Raw genomic sequence first — 21189 nt, 5'->3', positions numbered from 1 at the left:
TGATGTGGGCTCTCGGAAGGCACATCCACTGGGAGAAAACAGCAGGCTTTGATTATGCTAATTAGAAACTTGGCAGCCTCATTTGCTTGGTGTTTCTCTGTCTGATGTGGAGGTTTCCCCTTGCCAGTGTCTGCCTTCCTCAGAGAGGGACAGAGGCACCTCACAAGGGTGCAGGGGTGTTGGGGTCTTACCCTCCCAGTGCTGGCCTGATCCATCTCCCAGGTGCATTCGGGTGAAGGATGCAGCTGGCAGCACCCTCCCTTCCCCTAGGACAACATTCCTGGGGGATGCTCCCTGGCAATCTTTGCATGTCAGCACCAAAACCCACCCCACGGCCACAGTGCCCTTCCCAAAGCCCCACTTCCCTCCCCACCAGCACCATCCCTCACATCAACCCATAGCAAAGCTCCTGTGCTGCAGGTGGGTAAATGTGGCTAAAACACAGGAACAAAGAAACAATTCCTGTCCTCCTGCTCCAGGCTACAAACTGCCACGGTCCTGAATATGACTGACCTGTTACTTGTCTCTGTGCACTCGCGAATGGGCATTTCCACACCCTGCAGAATTTACTGCTGATGGATGGCTCCAGCTCACCACCCAGGGGCATTGATCTCCTGCTCCAGCTGCTTCAAGGGCAAACAACTCTCTGCACTCAGCCTGGAAAGCTCCTGTCCAAGCATCATTTTTCCCTGGTTTGTTGTTAAAGGATCTGCGAAGCCACTGCAAGTGACAGAGCAACTTCCTTTGTGCCCTGCAAAGCAAAAGGGAAAGAAAAAGAAGTCAGTGTATTACACAGAAATCTGCATCTCTTTTGCAAGTTTAAATAGCAACAGCTTAATGCTCAGTGAACCCTCTGCTGTAGTAATTCCAAATCAAAGGCTCAGTGTCAAAGGAATCATTTTGCTACAGCCACCACATAATGAGCAATTTATGTAGCATTTTGAGATTAAAGCCCAATGAACCTCAAACCACACCTCAGCCAGCACCTGTAGGTCCAGCTGCAGGGCTGGATTCCCAGCGAAGGTGCTGGGTGTCCTTCAGGGTGTCCCTCACCACCTATGTCCACACCCACCAATGTCCCTCCCCACCAGTGCCCCCTTACCTACAGACTCCAGACCCTCTCACGTGCTGCCGGTGCTGGGGAGGAAGCTCCTCCTGCTGTGATGCTCGTCCATCTGCCTTTGCCCCTGGCTCCATGTCCTGCTTGCCGTTTTACCCGCTTGTACCCCACGCTTCCCATCTCTCACACAGCACAGACCCGCTCAGCCTCTCCTGCCACAGGAGCTTCCTGCCCAAGGCTGCAGGACCCAAACATTCCCAGCCCATACGTGCTTCTGCCACGCTGAACTTTAATCAGATTATATTAGCTTGGCCAGTTCATTTGGGCAATTAACCCAGTGAGACCAACCAACAGCACGAATGCAGAAAGAGCAACCTGTGAGGACAGCTTCAGCACCACTCAGGCCAAGAAGCTCATTGGGAAAAAGGTCCCATTCCTGCCCAGCTCAGCTGGTGACACTTTGTAAGAATTTTCCCCAAACTGTTTGTTCAGATATATTATTTAAAAATTCCCAGAGGAGTTGGAAGGGCAGACTGTGAAGATCTCTCTTCCAAATGACACAGTCTGTGGTTTTTCTTCTTTTCATCTGAAAGCCCAGAAGGAAATACAGAATTTTTGTAAACTCTTCTTTTTTTTTTTCTTGGGGTTGCATACTTGATGCAGAGTGACCTCAGGAGAAGATGCCTCTCCCTTAATTTGTGCAATTACAGGGCCTGCAATGCCAGCACAGCACAATGCAGTTTCCTGGTTTCAAGGGGAAAAAGGGATTAAAAAAAATGTACCTGTGCTTTCTTAGCAGGGCTGCATGGAGCTCGGAGAGAGCTGAACATGCTGGCAGCTCGACAGTGGCAAGAGCTCATCCTTCACTTCCCAAAGCCAAGTGCACGCCTGGATAAACTTTCCTGCCTCCTACCTGCCCCACTGCCAGAGCACGGAGCCGCCGGGAGCCAGGAATTGCTGGGAATTGTGGAGAGCCTGTGGGCAGCCGAGCAAACCTCTGAAGTGAAGCCCTATCCAGGGGTTTTGCGTCCATCTGTGACAAGGAAAATGCCTCTTGCTGCAAGGCTTTGGTTTAAATTAGAAATCAATGTGAAGAATGTGAAAGGAAAAGGAAAATTGCTGAGAACTGCCCAATTTGCTTTCCCAAGCACTGCAGCCACCCCAGAGGATCCAACAAGATTGTGCAAATTGGTACAAATATCCCCGTCAAGCAGATTACTTAGAAATCCCTGATGGAAAGGGGAGATTTGTTCATGGACCTGTATAATTTTGCCACAAAGCCTTGATAAAGGTTTAAGTTTGCATCTCTTCTAGGAGACAGGGTTGAGGTTGAAAAAAGAGCTTTTGGTGAGTGCAGAGGGATGGGGAAGCTGGAGGGTCTCAGGTGAGAAGCCCCCAGCCCTGTGGGCTGGGGAGGGATTCCTCAGATCTGCACTGACCTGCTCTCACGGCAGGGAAGGAAAGACAAGAAGAGGCTTGTGTCAAAGAAGCAAGTATTTTATTGTGTAAAAACCAAACAGTCACCCAAATCCATCCGAATTGTAAGAGCTGGTGTCACACCCAGACTCCAACGCATCCTTCAGCTGTCCGGCTGATTTTAAGGAGTGCTATGTGGGATGAGACATCTGGGCTGCACCTTCTGGGTTAAAAGGAGGGGGTTTGGTGTTCCTCCAGCTCTTCACAGCATGGTGTGTGATCAGGCACCTACAGCAGCCACTGGGTTTTAATTACAGCACCAACTCCTGAGTCGAACAACTGCAGGAGAACAAGAAAGTCCCTTGTCCCCATGGCTGGCCCTGAGTGAAGCTGCAGTGATGGAAACAGGAGCACAAAAAAACCACCGTATGTTTAAAAAAAAAAAAAAAAAAAAAGTCTTGTCATCTCTCAAACCATCCCATGAGTTCTGGGGAGCCACTTCCAGTGTCTTTAAATTCCTCATTTCCTACCCAGTGCTCTTGCAGGGAAGCGGGGAGCCCGGCCGTGGCTCCCCAGCCGAGTTGCTGCAGTTCATGGAATCAGAGCCTGGAGAAAGTGGGACGTTTCATTATGCAAATTGTGCTTCCTGGAAAGAAATGTTTATTAACACACACTCCCTTCTTGTGTTGGCTTAGTCAATTTGGTCACAGCTTGACATCCAGTAAGTTAGTCTAAAGGCAATGGTTTTACAAAATGTTTTTTCTAATCTATTTTAAACACTTAATTACAGTTGTGCTGCATTCATTAGGGACTTTGCTTTCAAACCTGGACTGCAGCAATAAATCCTAATTCTTGAAGTGTCAGTTGCTATGCAGACATCGGGCCCAAGGGGAAGCTCGCCTGGGCCAGCAGGACCCCTCCTGCCAGGGGCTGACCACAGCCACCTGGCCAAAGCAAAGGCTGAGAAAACAGGGCTTGTCCAGCCTGGAGAAAAGCAGGCTCAGGGAGAAACTTATTGCCAAGTTCCAGTACTCAAACAGTGGCAACCAAGAAGATGGAGACTCCCTATTTACTGGGAATCACATGGAAAAGACTGGGATTAATGGGTACAAGTTACTCCTGGGGAGATCCTGACTGGATATGAGAAGAAAATATTTCACTATGAGAACGTTTGGACCCTGGAATAATCTTCCCAGGGAAGTGGTGTGTTCCCCAATACTGGACACTTTTAAGACTCAGCTCGACAAGGTGCTGGGCCATCTCATCTAAAACTTGTTCCTACTTAGAAAGGTTGGAGCAGATGATCCTTGAGGTCCCTTCCAACCTGGCATTCTGAAATTCAGCCAGTCATCAGGGCTGGATCAGTACCCGTGCCTCCCCTGCCCTGGGCTCTTCCCATGTGCCAGGGTACACTTGGGAACACCCTCTGCCCTGGGGCACCCTGTTCCCACATCCCCCCAGCACCAGCACAGGCACAATGTGGGCAGGAGGGGCAGCAGCACTACAACCCTGCCCCTGCTCTGCGCTCAGCAGTGCAGCATCATTACCTTAATCTTTTCCCAGATATTTCCTCATGATGCTGTTGACATCATCTTCCTTCCCTTCTGCCTCCACCCGCTGGCTCGTTGCGCTGCCCTGGGCACTGGCTTTGCCCTCCCTGTCCCCTCGCTGCGGCCGGCGCTTGATGCTGTCGGAACTCCGGGAGGAGAGGAGGGAGCCAGAGGTTGAGGAGGAGTCTGAGAGGTCCCCAGGGTCCTCTTGGGGTGCCGGGTTGCGCTTGGCTGTGCCCTTCATCTCGGAGGATGCCGAGCTGCCTGCTACAGCCTCATCCTGGAAGCGGACGGTGAGGGGCCGGTGGCCATCCCTTCTGTCCCTCCTGGGTTTGGCCAGGCTGCTGGTGGAGCGGGATTTGCGAATGGCCGGGAGGAAGTCATCGAAGTCGACGTTGGTTCTCCTCTCGTAGTTAAGGGTGGGGATTCGCCAGCTGAAGGGGTCACTGCCCAGCCCCTCGCCCAGCCCGTCGCTGGATGGAGAGCTCAGGAGCCCCCCAGAGCCCCTTCCCACCTCCACATCTTCCAACGATGGCTCCAGGCAGCTCCTCCAGGAGCTGAGCCGCAGCGTGCCCAGCACCTCCATCCCTGCAGACAGGGAGCTCGGCCGGTGGCTGGAGCCGTCCCGGCTTTGCAGGAGGGAGTCATAGGAGCCGAACTTTGAAGCTCTTTTCAGCGCCGGGGAGCGCGCGGGCTCGGCCGGCTCCGAGGCCATGCTCCGCAGGCTGCAGGAGCGCACCAGGCCAGCATCTGCTCCTTCACCTTCCTTCACCTGACTCCCATCAAGCTTCCTGGGAGAATCCTCCTCGTCCTCCTCTGGGAACGCCCGGCAGCGCCGCAGGGCTGCTGCCCCCGTGGTGCGGTAGATGGGGAGGGGAGAGGCCTCGCCCAGCGCCGGGCGCCCCAGCTCCGCTCCGCGCTGCCGCCGCAGCTCCTCCACGTACTCGGAGAGGGCAGCCGAGGAGCTGGGCCCTGTTCCGGCCGCTGCTGGGAGCCTGCTCCTCCTGGGCACCCCCGGAGACTGCGAGCTGGGGAACTTCCCATCCGGGAGCACCGATGAGGACGTCTCTCCTACCCTATCTGCAGGTTTTTTGGGGCTCTCCAGCTCCTCTTCTTCTGCCAGAGGTTTTCTGAATTCCCGTCTTCTAGCACCAAGCGCGGGACTCGCCATCCTCCCCAGATCTGCAGCATCGCTGGGGCGGGCGCTGCCCCGGGACGAGGCCGGCCTGCTCGGGGCTGCCTCCCTGCTCTCTCTGCTCACCCTAAACAACAGACAGTGGCGTTAGTTTAAGCTGTGACACTTCCAGTGACCTTAACAGCGTGCAGGAACGACCAGGCTAAGCAGCACAAAGCCGGTGCTGCCACGGTAGTCTCTGAATGAAATCCCACTGCTGCATCGAGCAGTTGGGCAATGCCCAAAGATTTTATCTTAAATAACTCTTAAGTCAGCCAACCCAGCTAAATCCGGCTGTGATGTGACCAATTTCAGCTCTGCCAAACCAACACATTCCTCCAAAAGTCCTTTTTTTTTTTTTTTTCCCTTGACAGATGATAGCACTGTGTAGGATTTATTTCATTTCTGTCAAAGCCAAAGATTTACTAAGATGTTATTAAACCAGGCTCACAAAAGAAGCAATAATAACCACAACAACAACCTGGCATGCCCCTCTGCCCTGGGCAGGGCAGCACACATGGGTCTGCAGCTGGGACCGGCCCGTGGTGCCAGCCCGCTGGGAGATGCTGCCCTGGAGGAGCCTTGCTGACATTCCTGATCTAACTCCCACTCCTCCCCATGGAGCAGCAAGAGGTGCTCTGGGACAGCTGCAGTGACACCATTCCCATCCTAACTGAGCAGGATGGGGACGGGGTGGCAGCATGGCAGGAGCAGGGGGTGGTCCTGCCTTCCCCCAAATCCTGCCTGTCCCTCACCAGAGTGTGCAGTGGTACCGAGCACCCACTCTGCCTGGACAGGAGCTTGGGAGCAACTCCTTGGGCATGGCAGGATGTTTGGCTGCCAAAGTTCCTCCAGATCCTGGCACGTGCCAAAAAGGCTTCTTGGCACCAAGCCTGTCACTTCCATGTGCACCTGATGCACAGAGATGGGGAGAGGCTGCCACCAGTGTCCCTGGGGACACTAAGTCCACCGATGTGACACTTTACATCTCCCCCAAGCACCTGTGTTGACTTGAAGGGCTGAAAAGCAGCATTTTCTGTCTGTTGGGAATTCTCCCAGTGCCCAGGAGATGCCGAGCGCCGGCGCCTGCGGGTGGTGTGTCCTGACAAAGCTGCGGCATTGCCGGGGGATGATCCCTGCCCACCCAGCCCCGGCATCGCTGAGCCATCGGAGACCCGGAATTCGCCTTCACAGGAAGGCTGCCAGGGTGTGACTTCATCTGAGACAGAGAGCAGAAGGGGAAAAGAGAGGGAAAAGCAGAGGAAAGCAGCAGAACCTAAATATAAATGCATCTCTAGAGGCCAGTAGGTGCAGGAGGCAAGTTTTGCATCACCGGTAATGAAGCATCCTGCCCCGGGAATGCTGGGGTTGCCATGGGAACGGGGTGAGAGTGGATTATCCTGACCACCCATTCTGACCAGGCTCTGCTGACCCGTGAAATAATTTACATGCTGAAACAGGTTGGAGACAAACTCCACGGCTGGAAAATGCCAGTGATGGCAGCAGCGATGGGGCAATGGAGCAACCTCAATTCCCTGGCAGCCCCTGGCACAGCCCAGGGCATGGAGATGACCTCCTGGACCTGGCACTCACTGCCAGGCCATGTGCCCACAGCTCATTAAACGGGCCCAAACCATTTGATTATCCAATGCAAAATGAAGCAACCAGAGATTAAATCTCCCTGGAATGCAGCAACTTCCAGGGCTGCCCTGCGCTGCTGCACCCAACGTTGCTGAAGCCTCACAGCTGATTAATAGTTTAAGACATTTCGATAATGCTGGTTTTTAGGAGACTAAATTGCATCTTACTTAAATAGCTGGTGTAATTCTTCCATGAGAATTTGTACAGAAATTGCTCCAATCACTCTCTACATCTCCAAATAATATTGCAAACCAACTGCTGCACGACTGGCTTTCATAAATTAAACAGCCAGCTTCAATATTTTCCTTGGGTTTTTAAGACTGAGATAAAAGCGAGCTGGAGAGGTAAGAAACCCTAATGGACTGTGAACATGGGTGGTTTACACGCCACTATTTATCGTCCTGTTCAGCATGACAGGCAATTGCTATTTTTACTAAAATCTTTAGAGCCTGAAATGGAGTGAGAGTGAGGATCCCTGCAGACACAGGGCTGTTCCTCCAGCTACAGCCACTGTGGCTCCACAGCCCCTGGATTCCAAGCAGAGACCTGCCCTGGTTTTCAGCATCCCAGGGACCACCTCACCTATCCCTGTCTCTCCCAACAGTTGTTATTTGCTGCATTCATTAAACAAAACCCAGGGGAAAGGGCTGTTTTCCCCCAGGAAGCCAGGTCTCTTGGCCACAGCCCATCCCATGGTCAGGGTGTGTGGTGCTGGTGCCAGAGGCTGGTGCCAGGTTCATGCCGAGCAGCCACAGCTGCCTGGTGAGGGCACATGGGGCCTGATTGGATTTTAAATGAAAATGCAAATACTCCTCAGGGTTTACACTAGTAGCAAAAAGGCACCATGCGGTAGGGAAACACTGCAGGGATTTCTCTGCTTTTGATGATTTTCCCCTTGCTTTCCAGCATCTAAAATGCTCAGGTCCTTCCAGCAAAATTCATTATCACTTGCTCTCCTAGGAAGCCAGAACCTTCTTCGTTCACCTCCAGAGACCCTTGGAGCTGCCACCTGCCCCTGCACCAGCCACCACTGTGCAACATGGTTTCCTGTGGTTTCTCCCATCAAACACATTTCTGATGGCTGGGATAATAAAACAGCTTCAGAAACAAGCCCAGAGACTAGTGCCAGCACTGCCACATCCCTTCTGGTCTCCCATCACACGTCAGGCCATCATGGCTGCACCCCACACCTCTGCATCAGCACCTCATCATTTGCTCCTTTAACCCTAACCCGACTATGACCAAAAAACCCACCCCAAAATCATGGCTCATCTCCCAGCCATCCCCAGGCCTCCTCACAAGGCAGGGGACACATGTGAGATGGTCCCGTCCCCCCTTGCAGCATCCTGTGCTCACCCATCAATCCCAGGCTAAGGGCTGGGATGGTTTTCCCCATCCGAAGCCCACTGCAGAGCTCAGAAGGCTCTGTAAGCCAAACAGAGCTCTGCAATATGCCATTTGCACCAAAGCAAATGACATACAACAATAATTAGCGAAGATTACATAGCAATTAACATGATTATAATTATGCTAGTTGAAATAATTTATACAATAAAATCCACACATGCACTGCAACACATGGCTGGGGAGGAAAGTGGGGCTGGGATGCTGTTCCTGGTAGCTCCCAAATAAAGCCAAGACAACTCCGTTTCAGGGAGAGACAAGAGACTGGCCTAATTTCTGCCGGAAGAGGATTTTCTTGTCATGCTGTCATCTACAGAAGAGCTCCAAGTTTCCCATATAACGATTTGCTTTTGACACCATAATGTTTAAAAATAAACGTGTCTGATCCCCACCAGCCTTGAGACCCAAGCTCTGGCTTTTGTGAGCTGAAGCAGAAGGGGAAGGGATGCTGGGGGATGGCAGGGGATGCCAGGGCTTCAGATGCTGCAGGAGTCAAGGGGAAGGGCCCTGTAGTGCAGGCCCCTTCCCTCCTGCACCCCAGGATCAGACCCTCAGTCACAATGCAACCCCAACCTGCCTAACCAGGGGCAGAAGGAAGTTTTGAATTGTCTTCCTAAGAAAAAATATCCTGGTGGTTTATTCTAGCCCTGCAATGTGCTGTAGTTATTGAGGCTTAGCCTGCTGGCCAACATTTTGTACAAGCATTTAAATAGCAGAGAATTAAAGAAAATATTAATCAAATCTGTGATTCCTGTGCACTTGCTCTGACAATAACAGCTTCTCTGCTTTCCTCTGGCTTTTGGCAGCTGTTTGTTCAGGAAATATTCCACATGTAGTGCTGAGAAGCAAATGCTTGGAAGATTCATTTTTCATTACTGGCTGCTTGTGTAAGACAAAGGAATCTTAATAAGGAAGAGCTCATTTCGCTGATCTCATTTTTATTACCTTACTAGTCTCTTTGTCTGTTTGTTTGCATTTCATACAGCCTCCTCTCTAATATTTTCATCTTGGATTAGCTGGAGCTAGGCACAGCTACGACACCAGGATTTGCAGTTTGCTGTTTTGTGACCCCCAGGATGGAGGCAGATTGTCACATTCTTTCCAGGTCTAGGTACAAACTGCCTCTCACAATGTCCACAGTCAGTCCAGTAAGTTATTCTTACTAATCCCCAAGCCTACATACCTGCTCTTTTATTATTAACCCAGTGTATTTCAGCTCAGAAATATGATATTAGCCTTAACTTCTGATTTACTGCCATTCATTTGCAGAGCTGGGTCATTTGGACCACAGACCCCCAGGCAGTGCTGAGGTATTACTGCCCTGGTGGTGCTGGGGTGGAACACGGGGTCATAGTGAGCTCAGCCAGCTGCTCTCAGGACTCCCACCTGTCACCTGCCCGTGATGAAATGGTAACCCACAATCCCTATGAAACCCTGCCTGCCCAAAGCCCCTAGGGATGGATCTGCACATGAACAGGGAGCAGGCAGGTGCCACAGAGAACAGTTGCTGAGCACCAGCCCAGCCCCTGTCCTGATTCTGGGGGGAATGAGGGGAAAAGCCAGCCCTGGGACTCCACAGTCCAGCTGCCCGCCCCTGTGGGTCTCCCAATGAGACCTGAGACCCTCCTCTGTCCCCCCCACCTTCCTCCAGAGACACAGCCACCAGCCCCATATTTACAGGACTTTTCCAAACTTGACCCACGCAACCATTTCACACATGAAATGCGAAGAACCATTTTCTCTGTGGTGCTGGGGGGTAAAACAGGGGGTTGTCTCTGGGTCCCTCCAGCAGGCAGCCAGACGAGCCGGCCCTGATCTGAGGAGCACCCACCTAGCCCCAAGCAGCCCCTGCTGCCCAGCACCCCAGGGTGGCTCATGGGAGCCCAGCCAAGGCAGTCTGGCCATGGGAGTGCTTGGGCCACTCTCCAACTCCCACACAGCCCATCAGCATTACCATCCAAAATTACCATATTTTATATCCAAGCTGCAGAAACGCACAGTGTTCCTGCAGCAGCAAAGGGTGAGCATATGGCACACAAATCCTCAAATAGGCTGCATCGCCTCTTTAAATTATCTCTAGATAATATATCAAGGGATATTACACTGCTTGAAGCATGTTTTTGATGTAGCCACTTTCATCTAGTGTTTCACTGATCCTGGCATGGCAGCGACTACCTTCCTGGATTTGATATTTTGGCCTTAAAATGCCACGGGTCCCCCCAGCTCCTTGCTGTGCATCCTAAAGGAGCCCAGCCAAAGTGCCCACCATCCCCCCCTCCAGGATCCTGCAGCACTGCTCTCCATGAGTTGAGGGGCTTCCCTGTCCCCAACAGCTGGGTCTGTCTCTGCCAGAGGTGGTCATGCCCGGGACAGGCTGGAGTCCCTTACCTGGAGCCCTGGGTGCTGCGGCTGTCGATGGACTGTCCCGAGAGGCTCCCGGCCACGCTGGTCCCTGTCGGGGAGGAGCCACCCACAGATAACCCCAGCCAGGACCTGATGCTCTCTGTGGGCTCCAGGCTGAGCGTGGAGCTGGCGTCCCTGTGGGGAGAGATGAGCCCCCGTTAGGTCTGTGAGCACAGGCAGGAGGGACAGGGCACTGGGGAGGGGTCCTGCTGGCAACAGCAGCTTCAGCTGGTGGGCTCTGCCCTGGCTGGTCTAGAGCACCAGCACAGATCAGCTCAAACAAGGTGACCTGATCCCTGTGCCAGTGCTGGTGCCACGAGCTACTTCCCTCAGGCTTTTATAAAGGTCGTGTAGACAGCGGGCAGGAAAACCCTCCTGCTGCCTGCAGTGTCCTGGGACCTGGGCTGCAGTGGCAGAGCCATTGGGACCCCCAGGGGCCCCCCTCTGCCTCTCCCAGGGCCAGAGCCACCCTCACCCATCCACTAGCAGGCCAGCTGCAGAGGACAAAATCCTTTAAGATCTCAGTTTTCCCCCAAAGCTGCAGATAAGCTTCCTATTGTCAAATTGCATTCTGGAGGGAGCATCCTGCCCCGTTTAGCAGGGGAAGCTCCTGGGAAAGCGTGTGGGTCGATGGGCACACAGAACCAGGACATCCAAAAAGCCCGAGTAGGGCTTGGTGGCCTGGCAGGCAGCTGGGGGCCCGGGACCCCTGTCACCAGGCAGTGCAGGCTTCCAGCTCCAGGCTCCCAGCTCCCCAGGGCTCACTCACGTCTCTCTGCGGGAGCAGAGCGAGTCCCGCGCCGTCTGCACGCTGCAAGGGACAGAGAGGGGCTGTCAGTGCCACGCTGCCCACGGCTGCCACGGCCTCCCCGGAGCCACTATGGTCCCAACACGTCGCAGCAGGTCCCAACACGTCCCCTCCCACAGCCCGAGCAGAGCCGGGGCCAGGGCACGGCTGAAGATCCCTCAGCTGCTCCCTGCACCCGTCGGACCCCAGCACACGCACCCCCTGGTGCAGGGCAGGGAGCAAAGCACAGCCTGGATGTCCCTGCCTGGAAGCACTTCTCACCTCCCGCTGAGGTGTCAATTGGATTGGAAACCAGCCTTTTTGTTTGGTTGGGTTTTTTTGTATGAAGAAGCAAATTTCCGAACTCAGGGTTTCTGTCTCACCCTTCTCTGGTTTAATCACTACATAAAGAAAAATGTCTCCTGGTGGCAGGGTGACAAGCACAGCTCTGCTTCTTTTTTCTTTTTCTTTTTTTTTTATTAATGCATTGATCTATTTTGTCTCCATTTGTCACCGTGCCCCTTCCACAGTGTAGTAGAGGGGAAAATTGAAGGGCTGTAGAAATAGCACCTGAAAAATTCACTTGAATTATTTCCTAGTAAAATCTTCTACCCAGTCTGCCAGCTCCACTGGTCCCTCCAACACCCCAGCTCCTGTGGCTGAGCCAAAGGCAGGATTTTTTATCTACACATGCACAGCAGCAGGCCACACTGCTAGGGACAGGGGCTTGGTCTGAGAATGGGGCTATTTCCACCCTTTTTGCTTACTTTAAGCTGGGCCACACAGCATGATTTTAAGGGTAACGCTTCTTCATTAAATCTGCAGCAAAAATGTGCTAGAATGCAGACGTGCAGTCACTGGCCACCCTGGCATCACCCTTGCAGGATGCAGCACCCTCCACCACCACCCCTCGGAGCCCACCCCTCAGCAGCCCCCCAGCCTCACCTCTCAGTGTCGCTGCCGTCGCTGACCTGCAGGTCCTCCAGGGCTGCCTGCAGCCGGGCAATGCGCTGGATGGAGGTCCCCAGGTCACCCTGCAGCACCTGCCGGGCCCCCGCCAGCTCCGCCAGCTGCTGCTCCTGCATGTAGAGGAGTTGGGTGAGTGCCCGAGCCCCTGCTCTGAGAAATCTCCCCCAACCCCAGGGCTCTCTGTGCCCCCCGCCCCTGCACCCTGCTGCACCTGCAGTAGCTGTACGCTGCCAAATTAATCTGCCATGAAAAGAGGAGCAAACAAAGCTGAATCCCTCTGTGACCAACCAACACCCTCCACAACAGAAAAATGCTCAGAGGAGATAAGCAAAAAATCCCAGGACGTAAGGAGCCACCAGCACTGACCAAGTGGGAACAGAGCATAGCTGCAGGGAGGGGATAGTGACCTCGGGTGCAGGCACATGCTGCACCAGGGCTTCACCAGGGCACACAAACAGCCTTCCCAGAGATCATTAGCAGAGAGGAGCATGTCCCGGAGCCAGCCAGACCAGCAGCGAGTGTAAAACCTGGACACAGAATAAACTGAAGAGAGCAACGTTCTGCAGCTGGCCTCAACCCACACACCCCTCCCTGTCACTGGGAACACCTGGTTCCACGGGGGGTGCACAGGGGCTGGGCATCATGTCTGTGCAGCCCCTCAGGTGTATATGGCAAATGCTGTATCAGGTATGTCAGTACACCATGGTATCACTCTGCTAAATCAAAATGAAATGCCAGGATCCCAAATGAGTAAATCTGGTATCAAACACTAACCCCCCTCACCCTGTGTGGAGCATGTAAAAGGATGTGATGTGAGAACACAGTGTCCCTGCCAGGGACAGAGCAGGGCACAGACCCCAGGGATACTCCTGGGAAGAAGAGCCCCTTTTAGAAACACCAGAGCTGATAAGAAAAAACAGAAACTCAATTCTAATTCGAACTGCAGGGACAAAAAGCCAGACGAGCAGCACAACCCAGCTGGCTCTGTGGACCAAGCATGGCCCACCAAGGGGGCTGACCCAGCATCACCACCACCATGTTCATCAGATTCCCGGTCCTTCCAGCTAGGATGTTTTCTAAACCATCACAAGGCAGAGAGAGGAGGAGAGCTGCAAATTCACCGTGACTGAGGCTGCCAGCTGTAAAATTGCCATCTCGGTGGTGACAAGGTGAGGGATGATTTGCAGCGCGGGCTGCGACAGGCTGCACGCAGGAGCCGGCAGGCTGTCAGAGTAAATAATGAAAGCCCTGGGATCACCGGGCGTGCAGGCCTGAGGAGAAGAGCATTTCAGTTCATAAAAACATGCCAAGAAATCTCCCACTTCAGCTTGCACAGCATCGCAGTTGCTTCTGGAAAGGCGCTGGTATCGGTACAAACCTGAGCGCTGCCAAGGAGCTTTCTGAAACTCAGCATTTCTGAGCCCTCTGCATCCCTCCCCGCTTGGGCAAATGCTGAAGCTGGAAAGGACCCATTTTGTGATGGAAACCTGTCAAAGCTGCATGGGGATGGCCCATTGCCTGGTCAGTGGAGATGCTCCCCATGCCAGGGCTGACCCTGCAAAGACCCAAGGACTTGAGAGGGGGCACATAGCGATGTGGTGACCCCCCCGAGAGGAGAAAAGCCCAAGGGGAGAGAGCCCCAAACCTCAGCTGGCTACGTGCCTCTATTCAGCTATTTGCAACTGAAAGACCAGGCAGTAAGAAAACCCCACTAGAAAAAAACCTCAATCCCTCACACAGGCTGATAAGACTCTGTACTGAACTAACTCCTCAGCTCCATGATACGGCACAAATTAAATATAGATGAATGGCTGCATTTAATTCCTTTCTTCCATTCTGCTATTATTACTCTGACAGTGCCTGGCAGGGAGGCAGCCGGGCACCTACAGCACACCCCTCCTGGCACCCCGACCCTGCTTCCCCTGGGGACTGGTAAATGAAATCCCCTGGGGCAGCAAAGAATGTGTATCAGTGGTTGGTGGGGTCCCCCCTAGCTGGTGGGGATCCCCTGGCACTGCTGCCTCCTGCATGACAGCCACGGGTGTGCTGAAAGAAATGGGGTGAGTGTGGAGCTGATGCTGCTGAGCATCCCGGGGCTCCAGTCCAGCTCCCCTCGGGGGTGCTCCAGACCCTGGGCACCCATGGTCCCTGGCATTGGCCAGTGGCCTGAGAAAGGGCTGCACAGGCCACTGGGCTGGTTTTGAGGACTCTGTGGGCGACCTTGGCACCCCTGCCCACACGCTGCCTGAGAGGCAATGTGAATGCAAGCCTGAAAATACCTGTTTGTTAATGAGAGCTGACACTGCTCAAACACAGCGATGCTGCTGAAACAGGCTCCTTCCAGCAGAGGTACCGGCACCACGGCCCCAGGTAATGAGCTGATGAAATGCGAAGGGAAGCGCCAGACCCAGCCACGGAACAACCCGGGGCTGCTCCACACACGCTCTCTGCCGAGTGACTTGCACCAGCCGATGCGGAAAGTGCATTTTAGCTCTGGGGGCTCAGGCGTTACTGTAAAGTGAAGCCTGGTGACATGAATCTGCAGCGAGGAGACGTGAGGAAGAGAAACGGAGCCGCTCGATTTATGTGCCCGCCTCTCAGCATCCGCAGCTCCCGAGGATGCTGCAGCCAGCGAGGAGGAGGAGGCAGCAGAGCCGCAGCCAGGCTGGGGGCAGAGAGAGGGGAAATGCTTCGAGTAAAAGTGCTGCTCAACATTTTGGGCTCAAATAAGCGCAAAATACAAAGAATCACGCTTTTGCAGCCCCAGAGCAGCTGCATCGCCCTGCCCTGTGCCTGTAAAGCCAGCACTGCGGGGGGAGGAGCCTGCAAACCCACATCCCACCATCCCAGCGCTCCATCCAGACCTCGTGAGCGGACACGCTTTATGTTTTACTCTGTAGCGTGCAACTGTCTCAAGGGAGGGAATAATTATGTCAATGTAATTAAGTTACAGACGCAAAAATACCTGTCTTCATCATACAAACTGACACGGGCAGATCTGGCTTTTTCCACCAAGCCAGGCGGCCACACACAGCAGAAACCACTGACAGCCTGACCAGCTCAGGACCCCCGCCTGATGTCTGTTTTATAACCAATAAAAGCTATGTCCTGCCTGGCTGTGCATACACATCCAAAGTCGGTTCTCCATGGCAGACAGATCGCCCCAGAGCACAGCGCGCCCAAAACACAACAGCACCGGTTCGCTGGCAGGTCAGAAGCACTTATTTCAGAAAGCTGAGGCTAATTTTTGCTGACAGGAAGCCTGAATTCAAGGCTCTCTCAAGAGAAGGGGGACGGGAGTTCGCTTGGCCATGGTCAGCACACAGCAAACCCACGCTGAGATGCTGGTGCTCACAGCCTGGACTCTGGCTGTGCCCCGGGGGGCCCGGCAGGAGAGACCCTGGCAGGAGAGACCCTGACAATGTGACTTACCCCGCAAAAAAAGAGGAATTTCTACCGCGAGCGTCACAGCCGGGATCCACACCCTGGCTTTGCTTTCATTGCTTCTCTGAAAAAAGGGGGTTTAAAACTTCTTTTTCCTCAGAGTTTCTATTTAATCTAATTTTGTCTCAGAAGCATTTGAAGATAAGTTTAAAAGAGCTGAGCAAAACCAGTAGTGAAATGATTTCTGGGGCTGTGAAGGATGCCGAGGCAGGCACTGCAAAGCATCCAGCTCCGCGTCCTCCTCCCACCTCTTATTTTTGTTTGTGGTTCTGCTGTCACAATATATAACCTTTGCAAGCTCCCATCACCTCAAGTGAAGTGTAATCCAATTAGGCCAATTTGGATTGCTTCTATTTGAATAATTTAGCATACACCTGCAGTAGTGATCAATCATTATTATTTTTAATTAAGCAATTAACTCACAGGTTTTCTGAAAAGTCTGAAGCGACAAAATTCCTGCAGTTGAAGTCTGGGGTGAGACGGAGCGAGCGGCTCTTTCTGCGCTCGCAAACGCGGCGTTCCCGGGGGCTGGTGTGAGCCGCAAACGCCGGGCATCTCCTGAGGAATTTAATGCTTTAGTGGCAAAGCAGCAATCACAGCCCCGCAGTGCAACAGGCCTAATTAGCATGTATATGGTGGAGTTTTCACTCCCGGCTCCTCCATCACCCACCCTCACCTCTAAGGACTGGCTCCCTTTGATGATAATTGTCGTTACACTTAGTCAAAGTCAGTAGATGTTAAAAGCAAGAGCAGCTCGGGAAGCCCCGAGGGCAGCCGGTGCCGGGCCAGACATCAGAGGGATGGGCTGGGACCCCGCTGGGAGCTTGCAAATAATAATAATAAAAGAATACAAATCCTAGCGGTCGGGCTGGAACGTGCTGCAGCAGCCCGGCCCGCGGGGCGATACCCGGGCGGCCTTGCAAAGGAGCTCTGGCATCAGAAGAGCCGGGGAAAAAGGTTATTTACACTGGGAAGTGTGAAGAATATCTGGCCACCTACACCGCGGCTTTCGGTCAAAATACTTAATTGTTATGCTGATGAGTTTCACAGCTTCATTAAAGAAACCTGATGTTAAACTCGCACCCAGCACAGCCCTCAGCAGGGCTGCAAGTGCCCCCTCACAGACACAAGAGCCGCTTTCAGCTGATGTTTGGCAACGACTGCAAGAATTCCTGTCTACAAGGTAGAATCGTTCCACCCTGACTTGTATTTTGCATCTCTCCATTCTGCTGCAGCAAACCCTCAGTAAGGAGGGAGATGATCTGTGAAAGCAGCCCCAGCAGGGCTAGGCATGGGACAGGGTGCTCCAGCAGTGGCTCTGCCCTTCTGTTGTCCCTGCCCAAGGTTTTAATGATGCCTCTGGACACCCAAGGCAGCTGAGATGAAGCCTCTTGCAAACATGCCCTTGTCTCCCTGATGCTCATGATGGACCACCTTCCCATCTCCTGCATCACCTCCAGAGCACCAGAGCCCAGCCCCATCCTGCCCTCACAGCAGCCTCTGGAGGGAAATCCCTGCAGGTCCTTCCCACAGTGACAGCAGCTCATCACCCTGGGGTGTTCCCAGTCCCACGCCGTTGCCAGCCCCTGCTCCAGCCTTCCCTGCCCCAAAGAAGGCACCTTCACCAGTGGACGCCTGTACAAGCACAAGCACATGTGTATACATCACAAGCTGAGAGACCAGGGCTTGTTTCAAAGCTCCCCAGGACTGACTCCAACTTGGAAATCCATCTCTTGCCATGACTCAGTTTCTGCTGTGGCCCAAGGAGAACAGGCACTGGGTCTGCTCTGCTGAGTTCTGGGTGTCAGCACAGCAGCTGAGACACCAGGAGCTGTTGCAGGCTGGGATCCAGATTCAATTGGAAGTGGAGTTACAGCTCCATGGAGGAAGTCCAGAACATGAAACCGGAGCAAAGACAGAGACAACCAGGGCCAAGTGCTACCCCTGCTGCTAGAAAACACGCCTCCCTTGCTGCGATGGCTCTGGGCTTGGAAAGTGTTCAACAAACCCATTCTTCTTACAAAATTCATAAGGCAGAGCCATCTGCCTGGCAGCCAGCTCCCTAGCTCCCATCCTGGCTTCTCCCTGGATTTTCCCTGCCGCCTGTGAATGGCAGGAGTCTGCCTCCCAACTGGCCAAAGCTGGGATGAAAATGAGGAAGGGATGAAAATAACTGTCCTGAGCCTGGCTGAAGGTGCAGGGGTGGAGGAACAGAACTTTCAAGGGCTTCCACCACTGATGAATACAAGCTGGGAGAAAAAAATACTTTCTAGACAAGCATCAGCTCTAATGATCTCAGGAGACAAGATGGGATTTCCAACCCAAGCTGTACAATGAATTTGTCCCTTCAAAGCATCTCTCACACCCTGACAGTGCACAGCAAGTCCACAGTCTCACAACTGTTTATTTAAATAAATGTAAAAAGAATTTGTTCGGTGCAGACCATGACTTCAGTAATGTTAAGTGAATAATTCATCCAGTATTTATAATTGATGGGGGATTTAACAGGAGCAGAGCTGTAAGTGGCTTTCTATTAACTATTGATGCTCTCTGCCAGCCACCCAACGGGCCCAGCTGGGCTCTGTGATCGTGGCTCTCCTGCCATGTTTAATTTAAGTGATGTTAAGAGTACACACAGTCTGGGGGAAAGCTCTGCTTCTGGGGAATCCCGTGGCAGCCTCGGCTCCTGAGGTGGCCGTGCTGTGCTGAGGGGGTCACAGAGCCCTGGATCCTCTGGAGAAACCACAGGGGAATGTGTCTGGGGGAGCTCCCCAGCACAGGGCTCCTGGATCCTTCCTCCTGCCCCCACTGCAGCCAAGGCCAGATAATCCTGAATGTCTGGGTGTCCAGATAGACCCAGACCCCTCAGGACTGGCTGCTTATGGGTTTTTGTGTCTTATTCCAGGGAGGGGTGTCTAAAATCCTTTTCAGACTTCTTTGCAAACTTCATTTGCAAGAACAGAAGTGCGCTGAGAAGACCAAGCATTTTGCCTCACCCCTCATTCACATCTTCACACAAAGCATTAAAAAAGCTTCTAAAAATATATGCACGAAAAAAAAATACAGTTAAAAGAACCTGCCTATATCCTAACAGACAGTGCATCTGTGTTCCAAAACATCTAATTTCCAACAAAGCTGCAACAACCACACAGTTATCGTAGCAAATGCACCCCCCATCTCACTCAACTCATTTTGCAATGTGTTGGGTTAACAGTTGGACTTTTCCAACCAAAATTATTCCATTATTCCATTCTAAGCCCTGTGGGCAGCCATAGAGCTGGCTGGCATGCCCAGGGCTGGCAAGCACACCAGCTGCACCCAGCAAAGCATTGAGTTTTAAAATCTCCTGACTCTGAAGAGCATTGATGGCTGCACAGCTCTGACCTAGAGGGGAGACTCATTTCGTGCCCGGGAAGGGTGTCCTGGCAGCCAGAGCCGTGTGCCAGCACGTAGGACTCCGGCAGGCAGCGCAAGGACAAAGGCTGCTCCCGGCGTCACAGGGGATGTGGGATAATTCACGCTAAAGCACCGTTCCCTTCAGAAAGGCTGGCAGCCTCAGGGCAAAACAAGTGCTGGAATCTCCTTGATTGTTAAAGAAAAGATTATTGATAAAATAACTGCTTCTAACGCTGCTGTGCTGCCAGCAGAAATGCAGTATCTCTCAATCCCAGCTTGGAAGCAAGGCTTGCCTCTTGTCTGCTGAGAAAAAACATGAGAACTCGTCAAGGACTGTGAAATGAAGGTGAATCTGGTTTTGCTGCGCTCCAAAGCGGCTGGGGCTGCGCGTGCAGAGCAGCTTGGCTGCTTGTCGGCACCGCCTGGCACGGCGCCGTGCCACTGGGAGGCATCTGGGAATGCTGGAGGAGCTGGGCCCTGGGCTGGGCCCCGGCTTCCAGCAGGTGGGGGCTGGCAGGAGGGCTGGGGGCTGGCAGGAGGGCTGGGGGCTGGCAGGAGGGCTGGGGGCTGGCAGGAGGGCTGGGCACTGCCCCTGTGCTGGGGGAGAGCTCAGCCCTGCCGCGGTTCTGCCTGACAGAAGGAAAACCAGCCCAAGGAGGGGCAGGAATGACCTGGGGAACTTCTCAGCGTTTCTTAGGGCTCAGCAGATGAAGTAATATCTTCTGAGGAACAAACCATGAAGCAGAGGGACTGCCCAGGCTGCCAGCCCGGCCACAGAGAAACAAAATGCGAGGTGCCCCAGTAACAGCTTTGGTTGGGTGGTTTGGGGCTGGGCAGGGTTGTGAAGTGATACCCTGCCCCCTGAGCGCTCCCCAGCTCCACACACCTGAGCTGAGCCAGACAGGCCAGAGCTGGCAGAGCCTGAGGCCATGGAGGGAGCAGCCAGGACACCCCTCACCCACCCTGGGGCCAGTCAGCAGCAAACTGGGCAGCTCCAGCTCCAAACATGGACCACACAAAGCACAGCCCTGAAAATTTCTTTTCCAGGACCCCCAGGCCAATCTTCAGGTTACTGAGGGGGTGACCTGCAGCCACAGCAAACCTGCTCCATGGCCCTGGGGCCACGTGAGCCCACGGGGGCAGATCCCCCCTTACCAGCTCCAGGCGTCGGCGGCTGGAATCCAGCTCCCTCTGCACCAGCTCATCCATGTCAGCCTTCATCTCCTCCATCCTCCTCTGGTAGTACCTGGTGTTCTCCTTCTCCCGTGCCTCTGACTCAGCTGCACTCTCCAGCTCCTCACCCATCTTTATGATGCTGTCTCGCAAGCGCAGCACCAGCACCTGGGAAGGAGGAGAAGGAGATGGAGATGAGGAGCTCCAGAGCTCTCCATGAGCACCAAGTGATGTGGGGAAGCATTCCCTCCCCAGCCTGCGCCAAGGAGCCAGGCACTTTTATAAGCATCAAGAATCACCATGAAACCTTGCAAGCAGGGGCAGCTGCCTGCCCTGGGTGCAGACCCCAGTGACCCCAGCCAGTCCCTTCACCCACCACAATGGGCAGCACCATTGCCAAGGGCCCCACTGGCTCCTGCTTTTGGGGGCACAAGAGCTTTTACCTTCATCCCAGAGTTGGGTTTGTTTAGGCAGGACAACTTGAGAAAAAGTGACAGTAAAAACATATCCCAAGGTGCCAGCAGATGTGCTGATTGATGGGGACAGTGAAATATTGTGAGTGAGCTGGATGTGACGACTTCTGGACAATGCCAGAGCAGAGGGATGTCCAAGGTGCTGGGACTGATGTGCTGAGCCATCAGCACACACCACGCTCTGTGTCTGGAAGCAGGCACTGTATGCTCCTCCAGGTGTTCATAGCACTGTTGGCTTCCAACAAGCACCACAGTGAAGAGTGTTTAGATAAGGGCAATGGTGTGACCCGTATGGACAG

General features: G+C 53.5%; 1 protein-coding gene across 3 annotated transcripts in view; it reads right to left on the bottom strand.

The window, feature by feature from the left end:
* Positions 1-2536: 2536 nt before the first annotated feature.
* Positions 2537-21189, bottom strand: part of MYO18B (myosin XVIIIB) — a 58492-nt gene continuing 39839 nt past the window's right edge. For 2 of the 3 annotated variants that reach the window (XM_051634456.1, XM_051634454.1), the window contains exons 39-44: positions 20400-20585; positions 12381-12514; positions 11418-11459; positions 10634-10783; positions 4024-5288; positions 2537-3122 (exon numbers count right to left, since the gene is read on the bottom strand). In XM_051634456.1, the coding sequence (XP_051490416.1) occupies positions 4025-5288; positions 10634-10783; positions 11418-11459; positions 12381-12514; positions 20400-20585 (1776 nt within the window). In that variant the 3' untranslated portion in view covers positions 2537-3122; position 4024. The remainder of the gene's footprint in view (positions 3123-4023; positions 5289-10633; positions 10784-11417; positions 11460-12380; positions 12515-20399; positions 20586-21189) is intronic. The other variant, XM_051634455.1, reaches the window with a different exon arrangement.

This window comes from Apus apus, chromosome 16 (assembly GCF_020740795.1).
Source record: "Apus apus isolate bApuApu2 chromosome 16, bApuApu2.pri.cur, whole genome shotgun sequence".
Classification (NCBI taxonomy): domain Eukaryota; kingdom Metazoa; phylum Chordata; class Aves; order Apodiformes; family Apodidae; genus Apus; species Apus apus.
The sequence above is the reverse complement of the archived record's forward strand: the minus strand, read 5'-3'. Positions and strand labels throughout refer to the sequence as shown.